Source organism: Thamnophis sirtalis, unplaced genomic scaffold, assembly GCF_051295495.1.
Source record: "Thamnophis sirtalis isolate CommonGarterSnake01/CBP01778 unplaced genomic scaffold, rThaSir2_p1.2 scaffold_8, whole genome shotgun sequence".
Lineage (NCBI taxonomy): Eukaryota > Metazoa > Chordata > Lepidosauria > Squamata > Natricidae > Thamnophis > Thamnophis sirtalis.
Window position 1 is genome coordinate 18,521,807 of NW_028261388.1, and position 21,915 is coordinate 18,543,721.

Below are 21,915 nucleotides of genomic sequence, written 5' to 3' on the forward strand. Positions count from 1 at the left end.
AGTTATAGATCGCCTTCTTAAGTGATTTTTAAACTATGGGATTCTGCTCTTAGGTATCAAAAACAAGATGCACAGGTATAGGTTAGCTCCAGCAATAGCACTTAGGCTTATATATTGCTTCATAGTGCTTTACAGTGCTTCCTAAGCAGTTTACAGAATCAGCATATTGCCCTCAACAATCTGGGTCTTAGGGAGAAAATGTTATGATATAGGATATAGTTAAATAAAGAAAGGATAATGATAATAATATATATATATAATATATTAGCTAGCTGATGAGAGCTAAATAGCTTGAAATAGATCTATACTAGTCTCCCTTTATTTATTTATCAGCACAAATAAAAAAAAACACACACACACACACATATGTATGTATGTATGTATGTATGTATGTATATGTATATGTATGGGTATGGGTATGGGTATGATATAAGGGAATTGGATGTAAATTGTAAACAGGGATTTGGAAAGGAAGATTAGAAAATTTTGGTATTAAATATTATGGATGTTTAGCTAGAATAGGATATGAGGATTTAATGTTAATGGAGGAGTTTATAAATAAGTAAATGAAATGCCAGTATGTGGTTATGTATTAAATCTTGGTATATTTTATGATGAAGGACGTTTAAATATAACGTCCTTAAATATAAGTATAAGAGCCGAGGTGGCGCAGTGGTTAAATGCAGCACTGCAGGCTACTTCAGCTGACTGCAGTTCGGCTGTTCAAATCTCACCGGCTCAGGGTTGACTCAGCCTTCTATCCTTCCGAGGTGGGTAAAATGAGGAGCCGGATTGTTGTTGGGGGCAATATGCTGACTCTGTAAACTGCTTAGAGGGGGCTGAAAGCCCTATGAAGCGGTATATAAGTCTAACTGTTATTGCTATTGCTAAATAATCACAGTCAAATAAAAATGGAGATATGATGATGGTAATATAATAAATATCTGAGTTAAGATACTAGAGTTAATATGAATTATATTTGATAATGGTGGAAGAGATGCACAAAAGCCTTTTGTAACCAACTGATGCACTTTCTACAGCAGTGTTTTTCAACCTTTTTTGTGCAAAGGCACGCTTTTTTCATGAAAAAAATCACAAGGCACACCACCATTAGAAAATGTTAAAAAATTTTAACTCTGTGCCTATATTGACTATAGGCGGGTGTTTTTCCCACGGCACACCTTACACTATGTCACGGCACACTAGTGTGCCACGGCACAGTGGTTGAAAAACACTGTTCTACAGTATGTAAAGACGGCGGATTTGTATGTTTGTTTTGAAAATAAAAATATATATTTAAAAAAAAAACAATCTGAGTCCGCATTTTACCAACCTCAGAAGAATAGAATCAACCTTGAGTCGGTCAGGATTGAACTTCTGGCAGTCAGCGGAATTAGCCTGAAGTACTGCGCAGCTCTAATAGGTACTTGGCTCAAGAGCAATTGTGAGAAGGCTCTAGTGCAGTGAAGGCTAACCTTTTCCCCCTCGTGTGCCAAAAGCAGGGGGAGGGTGAAAAAGAAGGCCAAAGTCAGGTGGACAACACATACATGCCTGCTGGAGCTGACAGGGCAACACCTCGCGTGCCTAACAAACTGCTCCACATGTCACCTGTGGCACAAGTACCGTAGGTTCGCCATCATGGTTCTAGTGATGGTGGGCCAGGGATTAACCATAAGACAGCAATAGCAACTGCTAATGCAATTTTGCATGTATTTTTTTCTGTTGATGCAGCATCAACAGAAATGTAGTGTTAAGATTGTGGGAAATGATAATGCTTTCTATGTTACACTGCTCAGAGTTGAATCTAGAATATTAGATCCAGTTCTCGTCATTATAATATCTGAAGGACACTAAGTCATTGGGAAGAGCAACAATAGTGAGATTAATAGTAAGGTCATATAACAGTAATTATGTTTCGGGCTAGATTAGCTAAATGTTTCTAGGAAGAAAGTTCACAAGTTGCACTTAAAATTGAGGAACTTCCATTATTTCTTTTTCATGAAGTGGACTGGATCAAATTAGGGAGCTTCCACTTAGTTATCCTAGCTGACAGCTATTTATCATTAGGGGTTAATAATGTGTCGCCAGCTACTCCTGATGGTGTAAATCAGTCCAGCCAGTAGTGAAAGATTCTGGGAACAGGCTAGAAACCAGGAGACTTTCAAAAAATTCAAATTCAAACCTTTATTGTCAATGCACAACATATGTACAATGAGATTGGCTGAGACTCTCAGATTTAGACTAGTGGTAGGATTCAAATTGTTTTACTAATGGTTCTGATGTTGGATGTTGGATAGCCATTTGTCTAAAATGGTATAGGGCTTCCTGCCTAGGCAGCGGGTTGGACAGGAAGACCTCCAAGATCCCTTCTAACTCTGCTATTGTATTGTATTGTAGGTGTGGCTTTGTGGGTGTGGTGTGGCTTTGTGGGCGTGGCAGAGGAAGGATACTGCAAAATCCCCATTACCTCTCCACTCCTGGGGGAAGGTAACTGCAAAATCCCCATTCCCTCCCCACCCCACTAACCTGCTTTCCAGCTCCGTTCTCCTGTTCAGGGCAACAAAAGAAGATTGACGGGGAGGCAGCAGGGGCGGGGCCAGCCTATTTGCTGGTTCTCCAAACTACTCAGACTTTCCACTACTGGTTCTCCAGAACCAGTCAGAACTGGATGAATACCACTTCTGATTTAGTCCCGCCTTAGGTACAAAGCCACCTGAGTATCCTTGGACAAGTTACTCTCTCTCAGCTCTAGGAAGAAGGCAGTGGCAAACCACTTCCAAAAATCTTGCCGAAAAAACTTCAGGGACTTATGTGGGCAGTTATTTGCCAGGAGTCAAAGTTGACTCAAAGGCCACCCAAAATTGTTAGGTTCTTCGTGTATCTGACACTGAACTTCATTTAATGTAGTGTACCTCAATTTCTAGGTAAATATTTTCTGTAAAAAACATTTTGATCTTCAGTAGTAGGATGATGTTTGAAAAGAAAATTCAGCTGTACTTGAACACTGTTTATTTTTCGCTGATCAAATATGTTCACTTTCTCTTCACAGCATCAATTACTTCTGGAGAAGCTGCTTGCCTGAGCCCTAACTGAAGATCATTGCTATAACTGACAAATAAAATCGCCATCATGAAGCACTTCCTCAGGTAACTTTCCTTTGTTTAATAGAAAGCCCTTGATTAAGACAAGTTCCAGCTGAGATGGGTTTGAGACTGCTCTAAAATATTCCATCAAGGAAATCAGTTTGCTCAAGAAAAGCTGGATTATATAATTGTTTGCTGTTGAGCAAATTACATAATCAACCCTAGTTTATTCATTACTTGTTCATTTATGTACTCGTTATATTTTCATCCAACATTTCTGTGAAGCGTGTAAGGCAACATACAGTACAGGTCGTCTTCAATTGCAAAGATTCATTTAGTGACCATTAAAAGTTACAACAGCACTGAGAAAGTGACTTATGACTGATCCTCATACTTATAACTATCACAGCATTGGCACAATCACATAATGAAAATTTGGGTGCTTGGCAACCACCAGAGGTGGGTTTCACATAATTTTACCACTGGTTTGCTGTACACCGAAAATATGAGTGTACACACGCACGCACACTTGCTTTGCTCACGTGCACTTTCTGCACATGCATGCGGCCTTCCACACTCATGCGCGCAGCTTGCACACATGCATGTGGCTTAGAAAATGTGGCTAAATAGGACCGCATAACACTGGAATGGGGTGGGCTCATAGGCCCACCTGCAGGTCGCCACTGAATGCCCCACTGGCAACCACCGTATATTTACGAAGGTTGCCACATCCCAGAGTCATGTGATCACCATTTGTGACCTTCCCATCCGTCTTCCAACAAGCAAAGTCAGTGAGGGTGTCGGATTCACTTAATAACCATGTGTTTCACAAAGCAGCAGCAGTGATTCGCTAAACTACTATGGCAAAACAAAGGTTGTAAGACTCACTTAACAATTGCCTTGCTTAGCAATGGAAATTCTGTTTCCAATTGCGGTCATAAGGCAAGGACTACCTGTACTTGCTGATTTTATTCTCAAAACAATTCTCTCTTGAGAATTGCAGTCATCCAATGACTGAATGGGGATTTTAACTGCTATATGAGCTTGGCTATGTTTCATTATCTACTGTGTGGATAAACCTAACCCTAATCCCTAACACATTGTGTGTTGTTAAGATACAGTCTGTTGTGCCTTAAAATGGCTTCTACTGTACTGCCATAAAATGCCTTCTACTGTACAGCGCAGTGGAGTTGCTATGGTAACTGCTTCATAGTACTCTACAAGGGGGCTCCCTCTGATAAGGGGGAAAATCCAATCCAAATAAATACCCAGGCAACGCCGGATTTTCAGCTAGTTCCTTATAAGCATTGGTTATTTTTTTTCAATAAGAACTTTGCAGCCTTGAGGTTTAATAACTTGAACATTGAGAAACAAAGATTGAGGGGCTCGGGAAGAGTTTAAGACTGAACCAGAAGGGGAGAAATTACTTAATGCTGCTAGAAGTAATGAAAATGTTCATAGATTTAGTAGTTATGACTGTCTTCAGAGATAGCATTAGATTGACATCATGATTAACTCAAGAAGCATTGCTCTTATTTCTAAATTTACTGTTTACTTTAAACTCTAATCAGTTATTAAAAGCAAATATATCAAATTAAGGCACTGATTGTGTCTTACTCCTTAGGCAAAATTTCTGGAAATTTCAAGTATCTTTTACTTAAAATTTTGCATGCAGCAAAATGTGATTGTGTGATATTAGCATGTTGATTATATGATTTCCAAATCTCCAAGATTTCTCTAGTTTTATTTTTTTTAAGGCATGGTATATTTTATACCATTTCCCATAAAGGCACACGTCCAAGCAGTTTACAATTAAAGTTGCACTATACAAATTGCATTGTATTATAATATACAATTATGAAAGCAACAAAAAACAATGGAAAAAGATGTGTACCATTATGTAGGAATAAAGTAATTGAAATATTTAGGTGTCACAATTCAATTTTTCTGAAAGTTTTGTGTCTCTGCACCTGTTGGATTGTATAATTCTGAAGCTTGAGTTGTCTTTAAAAATAATGCTGGTCATTGATGACAGTAAAATCTTTTTCTGTCTCTCTTGTATATAAACAATTTGCACATATCACTGATTTAAGATGTTAATTGAAAATAACCACTCCGTTTACAGTAATTTGCTATGTTTGTGGACTTGCAGAATTCCTAGGATGTAATTTCTCAGTTTAAGACATTCCTAAAGAATGTCATATGGGACATAGTGGCTAAGACGCTGAGCTTGTTGATCAGAAAGGTCGGCAGTTTAGTGGTTCGAATCCCTAGTGCTGCGTAACGGAATGAGCTCCCATTACCTGTCCCAACTTCTGCCAACCTAGTTTAAAAGCATGTAAAAATGCAAGTAGAAAAATAGGAACCACCTTTGGTGGGAAGGTAACAGCGTTTCACGCACCTTCGGCATTTAGTCATGCCAGCCACATGACCACGGAGACGTCTTCAGATAGCGCTGGCTCTTCGGCTTTGAAACAGAGATGAGCACCGCCCCCTAGAGTCAGGAACAACTAGCACATATGTGCGAGGAGAACCTTTACCTTTAAAGCATGAATATTTGGAAAAGCAATATTAATAACAAAATACTGTTCAAGCTCGAAAAAAGGAAAGAAAGGTAAAAAAGAAGCAGCTTGCACTTCTTAGACTAATGAAAATACTGTGATACAATTTTTTTGAGCTTGAATCTCACTTTATGCTTCTGGTGAAGTAGGGTTTTCTTTTTGTTTTTTTTATGGGTCTTTTTGGTGCTATTGTAAATTTGATAAAGCTGGAGGAAAGATACTATTCAAATTGCTGGGAAGAATACGAGCATCAGATGTAATTTGGGTTGTTGAGGTTATTCTTGCTAGAATGCAAAAACTCAGTGACCAGGGCAAGATAGAAAAGACATATTGTTATTACTGGACATTTTAGAGCTGAGGAATTTATATTTTGTGCCGTAACTCAGAGGTTGTTCTTGTTGCTTTTTAAAACAAGCCCATTTCTGGTAACTCTGACCTTCATTTCAGCAAGAACTTGCATTGCTATTGCTAAAAAGGACAAAATTATTGTCAGTCTCCCAATGTCAGTTCAGTGGTCTTTTAACCACCTCTAATATACTCAAATGGGAACGTGGTGGCTCAGTGGTTAAGACACTGAGCTTGTCCATCAGAAAAGTCAGCAGGTCATCAGTTTGAATCTCTTGAGCCACGTAACGGAGTGAGCTCCCATTACTTGTCCCAGCTTCTGCCAACCTAGTAGTTGAAAAGCATGTAAAAATGCAAGTAGAAAATATTGGAAACACCTTTGGTGGGAAGGTAACAGTGTTCCATGCGCCTTCGGCATTTAGTCATGCTGGCCGCATGATCATGGAGATGTCTTTGGACAGTGCTGGCTCTTCAGCTTTGAAACGGAGATGAGCACTGCCCCCTAGAGTTAGGAACGACTAGCACATATATGCGAGGGAACCTTTAATATACTCATCTTATTATTCATTTAGTTACTCTTCAAAGTGACGATGGTACTGAAAAAACTATTTATTTGCTTTCATTTGTGAAAATATTTCTTTATTAAATCTATATGCTGCCCATCTCACCCATAAAGTGACTTATGACCAGTCCTCATACTGCCATGTCCCCACAGTCAAATGATTAAAATTTGGGCACTTGGCCACCAGGATATATTTATGATAGTTATAGGATCCCAGGATCCTATATCTCTATTTGGAACCTTTCCAGGTGACTTTTAACAAGCAAACTCAATAGTGGAAGTCAGATTCCCTTAGTGACATTTAGTTAACAACTCTGATAATTCATGTAATGATTATGGCAAAAAAAAAAATCTCACTTAATAACCACCTGCTAAGCAATAGATATAAAGTGTTGGTAAATTGAGGATGGCTTGCATAGACATTACTGTAAATAAGGTCCGTATGAATTATTCCTATAATAATAACTTATATAATGTCCCTTTTTTGAACATTCCCCTCTGTGCTGCATTCTTCCCAGGTGTCTCAAAGCAAGAATATTTTGTACTGGCATGTTGAAATGATCTGCTCATACATAATCTTCTCCTTTGATGCTGTGACCTAAATGATAAAAGCAAAGTAGTAAGCTGTGTTGGGATAAAAATCTTTTGGTGCCTCAGAGCCACACCACCTTCTGCAGGTCACAGTTGGTGTGGAGAGGATTCAGCATAGTGAGAATTCTGTTTTACATGTCAACAGGGTTGCAATTATTCTTTATTCTGGAATGGGAGGTTTTTTTTGGTGAACTTGGATGGGGAATATTTTCCTCCCCCATTGAGTTAGCATTAGCATTAGTAGTGTAAGAACTGCGCATAAGAACCCTGGCTCCTGAATCTGCAGTGTGCTGATGTTAGAATCAAGCTCTTTCTCCTTATTATACTACCAACTCCATTGCTATTGATACCAAAAGTTCATGAAAACTCAGTATTTTTTAGCAAAATCCAAGCCATGCAAGGGAAATAAATCCTGGATGTGATATATATGAGAATGGCCAACTGCTGGAAATGAAGGCTATACATTTGCTATATATCCTAAGGCATGAGGTGGCTATTTGAGTTGGTCACCCCAATCTATCATCAGAAGAAAATACTTCCCTTGTCTCTAGAGTGTTAACAACAACTCTTAAGAGTTGCTTGCAAAACAGACCCGGCGAGTTAATCTTTGCAGATCAGTCTCCCTGGTACTCTCCATGGTCCTGTTGCCAACTAAAGAGCTATTTAGCTACAAATCAGAGCTATTCTATCAGGCCTCTTAATTTATTTTTAAAAAGCAGCCAGAGAAGAACAGAACTGCCTAAAAAGGGAAGGAAATCAAAATACAGGAGCCAGTAGTTTTACTTTACCTCATAATCAGGTGCCAAAAAGCTTTAAATAGAATTTAGTCTTAAGACTGTGTAGGAGTTGTATTTGTTCTTTAGAGACTACTCTGGAGAGAATTGAGCTTTTGTTGTTGTAAGAAACATGGGGGGGGGGAACCAGATTCTAGCTAATGAAGCATTTTAAAAGGGAATGATAGTTGAAATGCTATGGATATGTCTAGAGGTGAAGCCCAATAATTAAATAAGCACTTTTAGGTTATGGTGAGAAGCAAATGTTTCCTAAAACATCCATTTTGATGGAGTGGTAACACATAGATTTATGAGGATATAGACACAGATTAGTTTAATTCATATGCCTGGAGAAAACTGGAAAACAACTATCCATTCTATCAGTCAACTCTATTCATATTTTAGATGGGAAATTTGTGACACTTAAGCTGATCACACAATTGATAGGTGGAATTAATACATTCCAAGTTAACCGGTTGCTTTTGTTAAATGTGCTTTCTTTCGTGATTGCCTATGCTTAGAATCCATAGAACCCATTGTTTACTATATTTATGTATACTTATTTTATACCTTCCTTACAAGGGGCTGCAAGTGCCTGTAGTTGGTGATATTTATTCCACTCACATTCTAGAGAAATAAATTGTTGCTGAATCGTGAGACCAATCTGCAGAGTCTGCAGTGGGTTTTTTTAACGCTTTATTATGGTAATAATTTTGGTTGCCATGGTGCTTTTTTATTTAAACAGATGGATAAAATGAAAAACCAGTCTTGTTTCAATCTGAAAAAATCTAGCTGTTATTGGGGAAAATTCAAGGAAAACGAAAATAGCCTTAGTGAAAGACAGAGGAAGGTGGCCGTTTCCTTTAAATTGATCCAAGTTAATATATTTTTTCTGAGCTTATGTGTCAGTTAAGTATTATAAAATATGTACTCCAAGCTTGAACATATGTTCAGGCACATTATCTCTTACTTGGTAGCTTCATTTGTTTCTAGTCTCTGCCCACGTGTGGTTCTATTAGCGGGCAATAAGCTTGCATTTATATGATGCATTTTGGTGACTGTGGAAAAACAACTATTGTTAGTATTCCATAAGGCTGGTTGTAAGGCAGAGGTGGGCTACTATAGCAACTTTATGACCTGTGGACTTCAACTCCCAGAATTCCTGAGCCATCTGGTTGTAAAATTCCCACAGTTACCCATCCTTGGTGTAATGAGATAACAGATGCCTTCGTTCAATTCAGAGCTTTAAACACTAAGCAGATGCTTCTTTCTATAGGTAGACTTCATGTAAATTAAATAGGGAAGGTGGAAAAAATCCAGAATCTATTGCTGGATAATATTTTTATCGGGATCAATCAGAATAACATCATAATAGATACACAAAAGGTAAAAATTCCTCAGAGACAAGCTTGTATCCTAGAGATCTCTCTGAGACAAATGGATCCATTTCCGAAGCATCATGATGCTTCCATGTTCACCATTTACATATTCTGAGAATGTTTTTCAGGGCCTTAATAAATTAAGATACTGCTGGAGACAATTACTTTATTTGTAATATGACTATATTTTTTAATCTTTTAATGACCCTGTAATCCCTTGCATCGGGGTGGAGTCGGGGCAGCTGAATGGAGCTGAATGTTTACTGGCCGGATGCCCTTTCAGTCACCAATGCAGAGTTCGCAGCTGATTGTGCCCAGTGAGAGAAATATCTGCCGCTACCTAGGCTCGAACTCACAGCCTTCTGATTGTGAGGTGAGAGCTCCACCACTAGGCTACTGCACCACTCTGCAACACAACTACATCTATACTTAGTAAAATCCATTTTTAACATAAGTGGGTTGCAAAGAAACAACCACCGTGCTCCTAACAGCACAAAAAGTTCATCAAATAGTAAGGCTGAAGGTTTATTTACCATACAATACAATAGCAGATTTGGAAGGGACCTTGGAGGTCTTCTAGTCCAAACCTCTGCCTAGGCAGGAAACCCTATACCATTTCAGACAAATGGCTATCCAACATCTTCTTAAAGATTTCCAGTGTTGGGGCATTCACAACTTCTGGAGGCAAGCTGTTCCACTGATTAATTATTCTAACTGTCAGGAAATTTCTCCTCATTCTAAGTTGCTTCTCTCCTTAATTAGTTTTCACCCATTGCTTCTTGTTTTACCCTTGGGTGCTTTGGAGAATAGTTTGACTCCCTTTTCTTTGTGTCAACCTCTGAAATATTGGAACACTGCTATCATGTCTCCCCTAGCCCTTCTTTCTATTAAACTAGACATACCCAGTTCCTGCAACCATTCCTCATATGTTTTAGTCTGCAGTCCCCTAATCATCTTTGTTGCTCTTCTCTGCACTCTTTCTAGAGTCTCCACATCTTTTCTACATCGTGGCGACCAAAACTGAATGCAGTATTCCAAGTGTGGCCTTACCAAGGCATTATAAAGTGGTATTAACACTTCACCTGATCTTGATTCTATCCCTCTGTTTATGCAGCCTAGAACTGTGTTGGCTTTTTTGGCAGCTGCTGCACACTGCTGGCTCATATTTAAGTCCTAAGTTGTCCTCTAGGATTTGCTTCAATAAGAAAAAAAGGGAGAACTATCATTTTCCTAGGGAACAGCATCCAGGCAAAAAGAAATCAATATTGATGGGGGGGAAATCCTGATCATTCTTACTGATTCAAATGTAGTTAATAGAAGAGATAAAATTAGGCTTGTTACAGCTCTCTCCCCATCTTTGGTCATGTCTTGCATTCACATTCAATGGAGAAGACAATGATGCCAGCAGTGGTAAAATTCTAATTTTTTTACTACCGGTTCTGTGGGTGTGGATTGGTGGGCGTGGATTGGTGCGCGTGGCAGGGAAAGGATACTGCAAAATCTCCATTCCCTCCCCACTCCAGGGGAAGGTTACTGCAAAATCCTCATTCCCTCCAGATCAGCTGGGACTCGGGAGGCAGAGAATAGAATGGGGCGGGGGCCAGCCAGAGGTGGCATTTGCCGGTTCTCCAGATTACTCAAAATTTCCGCTACTAGTTCTTCAGAACCTGCTTGATTTCACCCCTGGATGCCAGGAATGGCTAGCAGAACAAGAAAAAGTGGCAATCAAATAACATGCTGGCTTGATAACATCAAATATGATACAAATGTGAACATCCAGCTATTGAAAGAATCTGTGCATGACAGGGTAATATGGAGAGCATTTGCCTATAAAATCGCCAAGAGTCAGACACAGCTAAAAATTTAAATCGAAAATACACATATGCAGGGGTTCAATCAACTTACCTTTGCTACCACCTCTGTGCATGCACAGGACCTTCCACACATGGGCATCGCGTCAAAAATGACGTGACGATATCTGGGTGGGTGGTCAGAGCCTGTTACGAAGCGCGCCTGCAAAGGTAAGTAGAACAGTGTGTGTGGGGGGGTGTCCTGCGGTACTTCCGATGATCAGCTGTGCCACTCGATTTAGATTAACTAGAAAGCAGGAATTCCGATGATTCTAGCTAATATAAATCGTGTGTCACAGCTGATTGTCAGAAATACCAGTTCGCCTGAACTGGTAGCATTTTTTTTTACTATCAGTTCGGGCAAACCCGTAGCATTTTTACTAACGGTCCAAACTGGTAGCATTTCACCCCTGCACATATGGTGTAAGAGTCCCTTTCTGAAAATAATTATTTGGCATTAAAATTGTACTCCTGTTTTGTTTTGTTTTAAAGAGAGGAGCATTATCTTGTGATCTTGGTAAAATTAGGAAAGTCAGACCATCTTAAAAACCTAATCCATTTCATAGTGTGCTTTTATTGCAGGATTTCTACAAGCAAGAATTTATACTGTATATAAATAAACCATTGAAATGATAACAGCTTTAACTGTACTTAAGTCAATGCCATTTTGCTCCTACAGAAGATCTCCAAGATCATAAGTTTAAGATGGAGGAGTAGTGTATCATTTAAAGGTACCATCAAATAAATGTTCACTTCCTGTAGTTAACCTTTCTAAGACATAGCATTTCCTTTCTAGTACCCCACTGTAATATAGTTACCGTATTTTTCAGAGTATAAGGGGCACTTCCCCCCCTAAAAGTGGGTGAAAATTTGGGTGCGTCTTATACATCGAATGTAGCCTGGAACAGCTGATTGGGGGTATTCTGGAAGGCTGATCCACCCACCAATCAGCTGCTCATGCTGAATCAGGCTGCAGTGTGCTGAAGCTGACCTGGCTGTTTGTTATTTGCTGCAAGGATGTGTCAAGAATTTGCAGCAGCAATCACATTCAGAAAGCACACACAAGTAACTGATTTAGCAGGATTCAATAACTTCTCTTTATATATAATATAACACATTAAGTAAATATACAATACCAAAAGAAGGTTTTCCAATGTAGTTGTTCAGCAGAAAGTTTCACTTTCAGTTTTAGTTTCAGATATCAGCACAGCATTCAGCTTTAGTACAGAACAAGCCACGCCCTGGCTCCTTGCTGTCTCCTTCCTTGTTGCTCACACAGCAAATACTGTTTGTTTCCAAACAGCCCTCAACTCTCTCATACACTGACAGGACGCTAGCCAGATGAATACCATGGTGCTGGTAGACAGAATATTTTTTTTCTTATTTTCCTCCCAAAAACTAAAGTAGGTCTTATATTCCAGAGCGTCTTATACTCTGAAAAATATAGTATATGTTCCACCATCAAGTTTGGTGTTATGATGTGGTCTTTCCTACTAATTCTGCTTAGTTTGATTAAGGCCAAGAAGCCCAGTCCGTTAAGTGTTAAGCTTGGAAATAAAATGGTCTTAGGAAGTGTGATTGGGTATACAGTGGAATATTTATTTTGAAGAATAATAATTACAGGATATGGTATCCTTGTACCAGGTTCTTTTAAAAACACAGCGTCACTGATCACATAAGTTTCTTAACCAGCTGCAGACAGATAAATTCTATCACATGAATGTGTTCTTGGTAATTGCGGAAAACATATATGTCCCCTGAGAATTACATGCTTAAGAACTAAGCACCGTACATTTTTCTGCTAAAAGAGGAGGTAGATAGAAGAATAAACCAATTCCTTGTTGGCGCATGCCTTTTAAAGTGTACACATTATTTTAATTTATGTAGATTACAACCCTTTGTGTATTTACCAGGGATTAAGCCTCAGTAAATACTGTAGGACATTGTTCATACAATAGTGAATTTAGCTAATTGTCTGTATGCCCAAAACACTGATTCATAAATTAACCACCCTGTCTGCCTTCATCCAATGCGCAGAAATGATCCAACCCTATTTTTAACCTAATCTGTTGTATAAACGAAGTCTGAGACTTGTGAGAAAAGGTATTTAGGATTGTGCAGTTCATACGTATTGTACAAAATGCAGTGCAGTAACAGAACATGACGGATCCTTGCCTCAAGCTTATTTTCTAAAGTTCATGGAGTTCCTGTGTAAGCTAGCTTCATAAGGTCTTTAAATGACAGAGGCCACTTAGTGCTTATGAAGGACAGCATGTGGAAACAATATGCGGTGAAAGATCTAACAAATGGAGAAACTGCATGTACAGATCTCCAGGTGCCCAGATCTTGAGGATGACTATGTTCATTTGTCAAACGATAATTCATCTGAACCTGCAAACCATGAACCACGGCCAATCTTAAATTCACACATTGCGCGCGCACACAGAGGGCAAAAAGGAGCATGAGGATAAGGATTGGCTACATGCACTGTGTGTCTGAAGCCACAGTTATTAGTCTTAACCATGGTTAGTTTGGAAAAAAAATCAGTATGAAACCATCGTTTATGTACTCGGCATTTTTTAAAATAGCATTAACTGTATACATCTCCGGTCACATATGCCCTAAGTGTCATTTAATTAAGGCACAATGCTCCCTTTCCCCAATCAAACCATAATGCCCATACAGTGTACTGAGCCAAAATTGAACTCCCTTGTGAGGTTTAGGATTTTGACAAACCCAAATAGTGTAATTATAGCTTAATGAACCCCTTTCATTCTGGTTTAATCACTATACCGTAGTTAAGCAAACCATTGATAATTACTTCACACACACACACACCCCAAACCTTTTGGGTGTCAGGGACTGGTTACATGGAGAGAGAATTTCCGTGGACTGAAGGGCGGGTGGTTTCACATGCTGCCTGCATCCCGCACATGCACGAATGGGGCTTTGCTTGTTTGCGTGGCCTGGTTTCTGGCACGCCGTGGCGCAGTTGCCGGGCTGCAGAAACGGGCTCTTTGAATTAGTATATTGTATGAACACATCCAATATGGGTGCATGGTAGGGAAATGTAGATCAATTACCTGTGTTTTGCACAGCCCACTAACTATGTAATTCATTGTACCATATGAACAATTAGCTTGAAAGGCAGTGGTTAAATTAAACATGCTATGCAAATATAGCTGGGAAGTAGTGTCATTCTGTAGTCTAGGTCAGGGGCCACAAGACTTACAAGTTTCCAAGGTCAGAGAATTCTGCAGTCTGCAAGAAGTTGGACTGGATGACCTTTTAAGTCCCTTCCAGTTCTATGATTTTATAAGAGTGCTTGATGGAGAAAAAAAAATCAGAGGAGATAAGGATGAAGTTTTGGCAGAAGCTTTTAGCGTGCTGGTTTTATTCATCGCCTTCTGAAGATTTAACAGTCTTATTTTGCTCTTCATTTCAGCAAAAAATATTATTTTTAGAGTTCTTAAAAAGGGATTGTTGTTTTTTTTAAAAAGGGGGGCATATGGCTCATGAGTTGCCCACTGTGCTCTAAAATATAAAGAATGTGCTGAGGATTTTCCTCCATAATATAGAGCAATGATGGTGAATCTTTCCGGCACCAAGAGCTCCTGTTCATGTGTGCGTGTGCGCGCTGGAGTGCCGGAAACCCGGAGACCAGCTGCCCAGTGCACATGCACGCTCCAACTAGCGGGTCTTTGGGTTGTCAGCATGCCGGAAAGCAGCTGGCGGCAGTGTGCGTGTCCTCACAGAGGGCTCTGCTTGCCACCTCTGGCATGAGTGCCACAGGTTCGCAATCCCGAATATAGAGCAATTGCATTGCTGCAGAAATTAAGTCATGGGTGTGATAAGCCATGCCATTGGTGTCCATTACCTTGTTCATACCCTTTAGCCCAGTGTTTCTCAACCGTGGCAACTTGAAGATGTCCGGACTTCAACTCCCAGAATTCCCCAGCCAGCATTCGCTGGCTGGGGAATTCTGGGAGTTGAAGTCCGGACATCTTCAAGTTGCCACGGTTTGAGAAACACTGCTTTAGCCCTTAGCAATTCTCAAGAACGATTATTTTGTGTTCGTGCTTCTTTGTTTACCGTGCTAAACTTTTTTTAACAGTCTTAATTAGAGCCATGTCCTAAAAAAAAAAATATTGTTCTTAAATTTAGTGAAGTTCAGACATGTTGTTGCCAACCAAGGATCATTCTGCTGATCAAAAAAAAAAAAAAAAAGACTTTCCTATATTCTCATTTTGAGGATTCTTTTGACAGAATGCTTGTCCAGGTATACCTGTACTTCTATTGCAAATGCTTATGGCGCTGCCTGAAATTTGTGGCGCGGAAACTGACCGGACGCTGTGAACTGCAAAGGATCTGCTATAATATCAAGCCTGGAGCCGAAAGAACCTTGAAAATTGGTAAGCACCTTTAGGGCAACTGTTAATCTTTATTTTCATTCATCATGCTCATAAAATGGTTGACTTGTTTGTTTGGTTGACAGTTAATTAATTGCCTCAATCCTTGACTAAAGTGATTTATTATATATGAATCTAGTTTAAAGTGATTTATTATACATACATCATCATAAAAACTAATGTTTCAGAATACAGGAAGTCCTCAACTTATAACAGTTCATTTAGTGACCATTAGTAGTTACAACAACATGGGGGGGAAAGCAACTTATGACCGTTTTTCATACTTACGACTGTTGCAGCATCCCTGTGGTCACGTGATCAAAATTCAGCAACTTGGCAACTGGTTCATATTTATGACGGTTGTAGTGTCCTGGGATCATGGGATCAGCTTTTGTGACATTCTGACAAGCAAAATCAATAGGGAATGAAGATTCACTTCACTGCAATATTTCATTTAATAACTGTGGCAAGAAAGGTCATAAAATGGGGCAAAACCCACTTAACAACATAAATTTTGGGCTCAGTTGTGGTCATAAGTTGAGGACTATCTGCGTTTTGTTGCAAAGCATGTTTTTCTCACCTGGACGTCCTCATCCTGCTATCTTCTAGATGTATTCATTTAAGAAAAAGTTTCCTCCTTAATCACAATTAAAGGCATTGAATAAAGACTCTTATTGGCCACGTTGTTAAACATGCTAAAATGTAATAAAAATTTAACATTTTAAAAATATTTTCCCCAACAGAGACATCATTGAGGAATTCAAAAAACAAGGTGGGTAAAATTCTCTTTGTATCGTGTTCATTTAGTGCAACAATATTAAGTCTGTGATCTATATTACAAAAGCAGTATTCAAGCTGAGCCGCAAACAAGACTGAAGGGAAACCTTCAAATAACTGAAAAACACGAGATTGTGAAAAGGAAGGAAATAAAATATCACCTCTATATCTTAATAGCTTTGAGATATTTACCTCACATATTTAGAGGTTCAGGAATCGATTGCCTGCTAATATCAATGCTCATTGATTTGCCTTAACAAATAGCGGTCTTTCTACCCATATCCTTTTGACAGCTGTCAAATATTCATGAGATGGAAATTTGAAAGTTCCTTGTGCATTAAAGACTTTCATTACTATTCTGTTTTAATGTTAATCAGTTAGAAAAACACAGGTGATATCTTTATTGGACGTCTAAGGAATGAGGGGGACAAAAACCAATGGCGTCCACCTTTTTATAACATGAAGCGTGGCTTACAAAAGGACAGGGGAGTTTGATTGTGTGATACAGTTCTCATCTTGATTTTTTTTTTAAACTTTCCTTGCCTCTCCCCACCCCCAAATAGGCCCTACAAATATTTCAGTGTGGAGTTAATCATGATTTGGTATGATGCAAGCCTAAGTAAATCAGGGTCATATCCCTGTTAATGACGTTCGATAGTAGTTTCGGTCATTTATTTCTGGTGCATTTCACTTACTATGGGAAAACTGATATATGATAAATTCTTTTGTTCCAGTTGCTCCAAAATTCCATTAGTGTTCATCCAGATGCAATTGAAAAAACGGTAGATGCCATCATAGACTTGAAAAAGATTAACCCAGATGTAAATCCACAGTAAGTTTTAAATAAGGGGCATTGAGGGAGAGAATATTTCAGCTCTTTGATTTCTTTTAAAGTTGATTTTTCCACACATTTCCCAATACAGTGCAGGTTTGGACAAGCATTTTGTGAAGCATACAGGTATTAAGAGGCGCGGTGGTTAGAATGCAGTACTGCAGGCTACTTCTGCTGATTGCCGGCTGCCTGCAATTTGGCAGTTCGAATCTCACCAGGCTCAAGGTTGACTCAGCCTTCCATCCTTCTGGGGTCTGTAAAATGTCATTCCCCTCTGTTATGGTCCCGTGACTGCATTTTGGGTGTTTGGCAACAAATTACCTTTACAATCGGTTGCTGCATCCTGCTGGTTTGGCCAGTTTCTGTAAAAAAAAAAAAAATCCCATTTGGAAGGTTTCATAACAATCATTTGCTTAAGCAAATGATGATTCACTTAATGACCACATTAGTGCTTAATGAACACCATGGAAAATGTCCTAAATGGGGTCCCGTCACATGGTTGCTTCAACTTACAACTGCAACAACTTGCAAATGGATTTCTGGTCCCAACTGTGGTTGTAAGTCACAAAAATTGCAGGTAGTCTACCTGTAATTCTTTGATATGATCCCTCATGAGCTCCAGTACCACAATCTTGGGTAAATAATTTCTGTACTAACGTTGTCAATGGACAACAATAGCAATAGCACTTAAACTTATATACCACTTTACAGTGCTTTACAGCCCTCTCTAAGCAGTTTACAGAGTCAGACTCTTACCCCCAACAATCTGGGACCTCATTTTACCCACCTTGGAAGGATGAGTCAACCTTGAGCCTGTGGAGACTCGAACTGCGAACAGCTGGCAGACGGCAGAAGTACCCTGCAGTACTGCATTTTAGTCATTGCGCCCCAACAGCGGGCACAGCTGTAACTTTCCCTAGAACCAATTCTTTTTTTCCCCAAATATTATTTTTAAAGAAAGAGCAACAATTTCAGTGTCTATATAAACAGTGTGTTGTCTGGTTACAGTTAGTTTGAGCAATAGTCATTGTCATCATCATCATGTTCATTAGTCCTGATCATATAATAACAATATTTTCTCAACATAATAATACTTAATTGTTGATGCTAAATCATATTGATAATAAACATGATAAAATTAATCCTTCGGTTATAATTTTAAATGTTCTAACTTCTGTTTCTGTTATTTAACTATAGATAAAGCAAATTTCATATCTCAAAGTATTCCTTGTCTTTAATTTCAAGTGCTAATCTGGAACCAATTTTTTACCATCACACTTTACTTTACGATCGAATGATCATTTCATATATAATGCTTAGAGTGCACATTCAGTTCTTAGTTATTCCCTTAGAAGCGAAGCAATGCCATAAGTTTTTATTTCAGTCAGACAAAATATATTTTTTTGTCACCAGCAAAAGGAAGAAAAAAATATTTCTTTTAAGCCACCTCTTAAACAAGAAGGATACAAATTACACATATTTTTTGACTATAAGATGCACCTAGGTTTGGGGGAGGAAAACAAGAAAAAAAATATCTGCTTCTGCCTCCCAGCAATTTGCCTCCTTGCAGCAAATAGCAAACAGCCTGATCAGTTTCAGCTCAGCCTGGTTCAGCATGAGCAGCTGATTGGCGATTGGATCGGCCTCCCAGAATACCACCTATCAGCTGTTCCAGGCTGCCAGGATCGCCACCGCTCATCACCACCTCCGTGCCACCTCCATTTTTGGCCTCCAAGCCTCCCATTTTTGGCCTGTTCCCGGCGGCAGCAGTGGATGGTGACGGCTGCGATGGGCAGTGGTGATACCTGCAACCTGGAACAGCTGACAGACAGTATTCCAGGACGCAGATCTAAGGGTGTATGTGGGCCAGCGGGTGGGCAGGACTTCAGTAACATTTGCTGTATAAGACACACAGACGTTTCCACCCACTTTTAAGGAGGGGGAGTGTGTCTTACACACCAAAAAATACAGTAGCTGTGAAAAATGTCAAGGAAAACAGAAAAGATGAATTGAAAGATGGCATGTCCAGAAGTTCCTTAGAATCACGCGGAAAGTTTCTTTTCCGCTGAAATAAGCAGGCAGAATGCAAAGAAAGTCAGATTCTTGAGTAGTACACATTGTCTCAAAAAATGCTGATCATCCAGGGGGAAAAAAGAAAAGAAGTAGGCCACCATTCTATACTAAAATAGTACAAATCTCACAGAGCTGAATTACTGAGTGTGCCGTGTTCTTCGCCTTATCTTTTCAATTTAGGCTAAGTGTATCTCTGCAGGCCTGCCTTTTGCAGATTGTCGGCTACAGAAATCTGATTGCAGAGGTGGAAAAGCTGCGTCGAGAGCCGTATGACTCTGAAGAGGGTCAGCATGAAGAAATGCTTCTGAAGGTATGCGCTGGAGCTATGCTTACAAGCCAGCTTTATCTCTTAAGAAGGCCTTGAATAAAGTTACACACTCAAGAGTATTGATAAAAAGTTCTTCCTAAACTCATTGAGGGATAGGAGAGCTTTTAAACAGACTGGGAAGATTTTGCTTATTTAGCTTCCAAAGACTGCAGGAAATGATGTGGTATTATTACAATTAGTATAACCAAGATTATGAGAAATAAGGAAATAAAGGATAAAATGGGGAAAACCTGACTTTTGAGAGCATAATATGGCCAATAAATCATTCTATTCTATACTGTTCTATTCTATTCCACTCCACTCCATTCCATTCATTACGGCTTCCTTTATTTAAAAATCTCTCAGAAGAACACAACTTTTTATAGTAAAGAGACGCCACAGCTGCCAGAAAGTTACCTCTTAAATTAAAGATTAATTTAATTTAAAGCAGTGTTCCAATATCCCAGGGGTTGCCACAAAGAAGAGGGAGTCAAACTATTCTCCAAGGCACCTGAGGGCAGAACAAGAAGCAATGGGTAGAAACTAATCAAGGAGAGAAGCAACTTAGAATGAAGGAGAAATTTCCTGACAGTTAGAACAATTAATCAGTGGTACAACTTGCCTCCAGAAGTTGTGAAAGCCCCAACACTGGGAAGTCTTTAAGAAGATGTTGGATAGCTATTTGTCTGAAATGGTATAGGGTTTCCTGCCTAGGCAGGGGGTTGGACTAGAAGACCTCCAAGGTCCCTTCCAACTCTGTTATTGTATTGTATTGTATATTAAATTGCTCTTATTTGTATGGATCAAGTCTGCTTTCACACAAAAACACCAATATTAAAGTCATTTCTCTAATGCCATTAGCCTTACTCACCAGAGTGCTGATCATTACCTGAAAAGCCCTTTACCACTGTTGGCGAACCTTTTCGGCACCAAGTGCCGAAACAGGAGCGCGTGGGGATGGGGGGAGCACTGGAAACCGGAAGAGCAGTTGAGCAGCTGAGCTTCTGGTTTCTGGCATGCACATCTGCGCACCTGGCATGCATTGTTTCTGGCACGCATACACGCATTAATATTAGCTGGGTGGCACGCATGTGCACACCAGAAACCAGAAGCTCAGCTTCCTGGGGCATGCATGCACGCCAGGAAGCTGCTCTTCTGGTTTCTGGTGCTCCCATGCATGCAAAGACCAGGCTGGCACGCATGTGTGCACTGGAACCCAGAAAAGGAACGGGCGACAGCTGGCGTACTTGGAGAGATGGCTCTGCATGCCACTTCCTGCAAGCATGCCACAGGTTCGCCATCACAGCCCTATACAGTAGATATAACCAGTACAAGAATCTAGAATGCCTGGCCAGTTCTAATTTCTGGAGATGACCATCTGTGGATCCATTTCTTTTGAGAGGACAATAGTCAAATGACAGGCCTTTTCATTAGTAAGTCCCACAGTTTGGAACATGCTACCACACAGGTACATTTGGCCCCATCCCTTCCTGAATTTCCTAAGGCCATTAAGAGAATTTTTGTTAGGTGCAAGAAATCTGGAGCCAGGATAGGGTTCAAAAGTAATGTAAGTTTATTTCATGCTACCTAGACCCAAGAATCTGATCTACTAATACAATACAATACAATACAATACAATATAATACAATAGCAGAGTTGGAAGGGACCTTGGAGATCTTCTAGTCCAACCCCTGCCTAGGCAGGAAACCCTATACCGTTCCAGACAGATGGCTATCCAACATCTTCTTAAAGACTTCCAGTGTTGGGGCTTTCACAACGTGTGGAGGCAAGCTGTTCCACTGATTAATTGTTCTAACTGTCAGGAAATTTCTCCTCAGTTCTAAGTTGCTTCTCTCCTTGATTAGTTTCCACCCATTGCAAGTGTGGCCTTACCAAGGCATTATAAAGTGGTGTTACTAATAGTCAAGGCAAATTGGTGCCAGATAAGAATCAACTGGACTTCAAGGGGGATTGGATTTACGTCTCTTACAGGGGTTTAGAGATTCCACGCTGATGATGCATTTGACCCTGCCCTCAGGCTCAGCCTAGACAGCTCCTACATCTCCTTTATCCCACTCCATCTTTGGCCTTGAACAACTATAGAGAACCCTTATTATGATATTCTATTTTCGCTCTATAGCTTTTCCTGTTTTATTCTTACTTTGTTTTACATTACCCGGGGTCTCGCTTATTTGGGGCAGTTTTCAAATAAGCAAAAGAAGGCATGGAAGATGATGACGACAGAGACTCTTGCCATCTCCCAATTAGATAACTGCAATTCCACTTGCACTGGATTGACTTGAAGATGACTCAGAGGTTCCCACTGGCACAGATTGTGCCTGCCTGCCTGCCTGCCTGCCTTTAATTGGTTTA

The 21,915-nt window shown here is 39.7% G+C and overlaps 1 protein-coding gene across 5 annotated transcripts in view; it reads left to right on the forward strand.

Moving 5' to 3' along the window:
• ELMOD1 (ELMO domain containing 1) overlaps nucleotides 1-21,915 on the forward strand; it is a 50,651-nt gene that overhangs the window by 13,671 nt on the left and 15,065 nt on the right. For 3 of the 5 annotated variants that reach the window (XM_087721174.1, XM_087721178.1, XM_087721175.1), the window contains exons 2-6: nucleotides 3,050-3,146; nucleotides 15,411-15,556; nucleotides 16,297-16,325; nucleotides 17,065-17,162; nucleotides 19,416-19,545. In XM_087721174.1, the coding sequence (XP_087577300.1) occupies nucleotides 3,130-3,146; nucleotides 15,411-15,556; nucleotides 16,297-16,325; nucleotides 17,065-17,162; nucleotides 19,416-19,545 (420 nt within the window). In that variant the 5' untranslated portion in view covers nucleotides 3,050-3,129. Of the gene's footprint in view, nucleotides 1-3,049; nucleotides 3,147-11,307; nucleotides 11,876-15,410; nucleotides 15,557-16,296; nucleotides 16,326-17,064; nucleotides 17,163-19,415; nucleotides 19,546-21,915 lie in introns of those variants that run through there. The other 2 variants (XM_087721176.1, XM_087721177.1) reach the window with 2 other exon arrangements.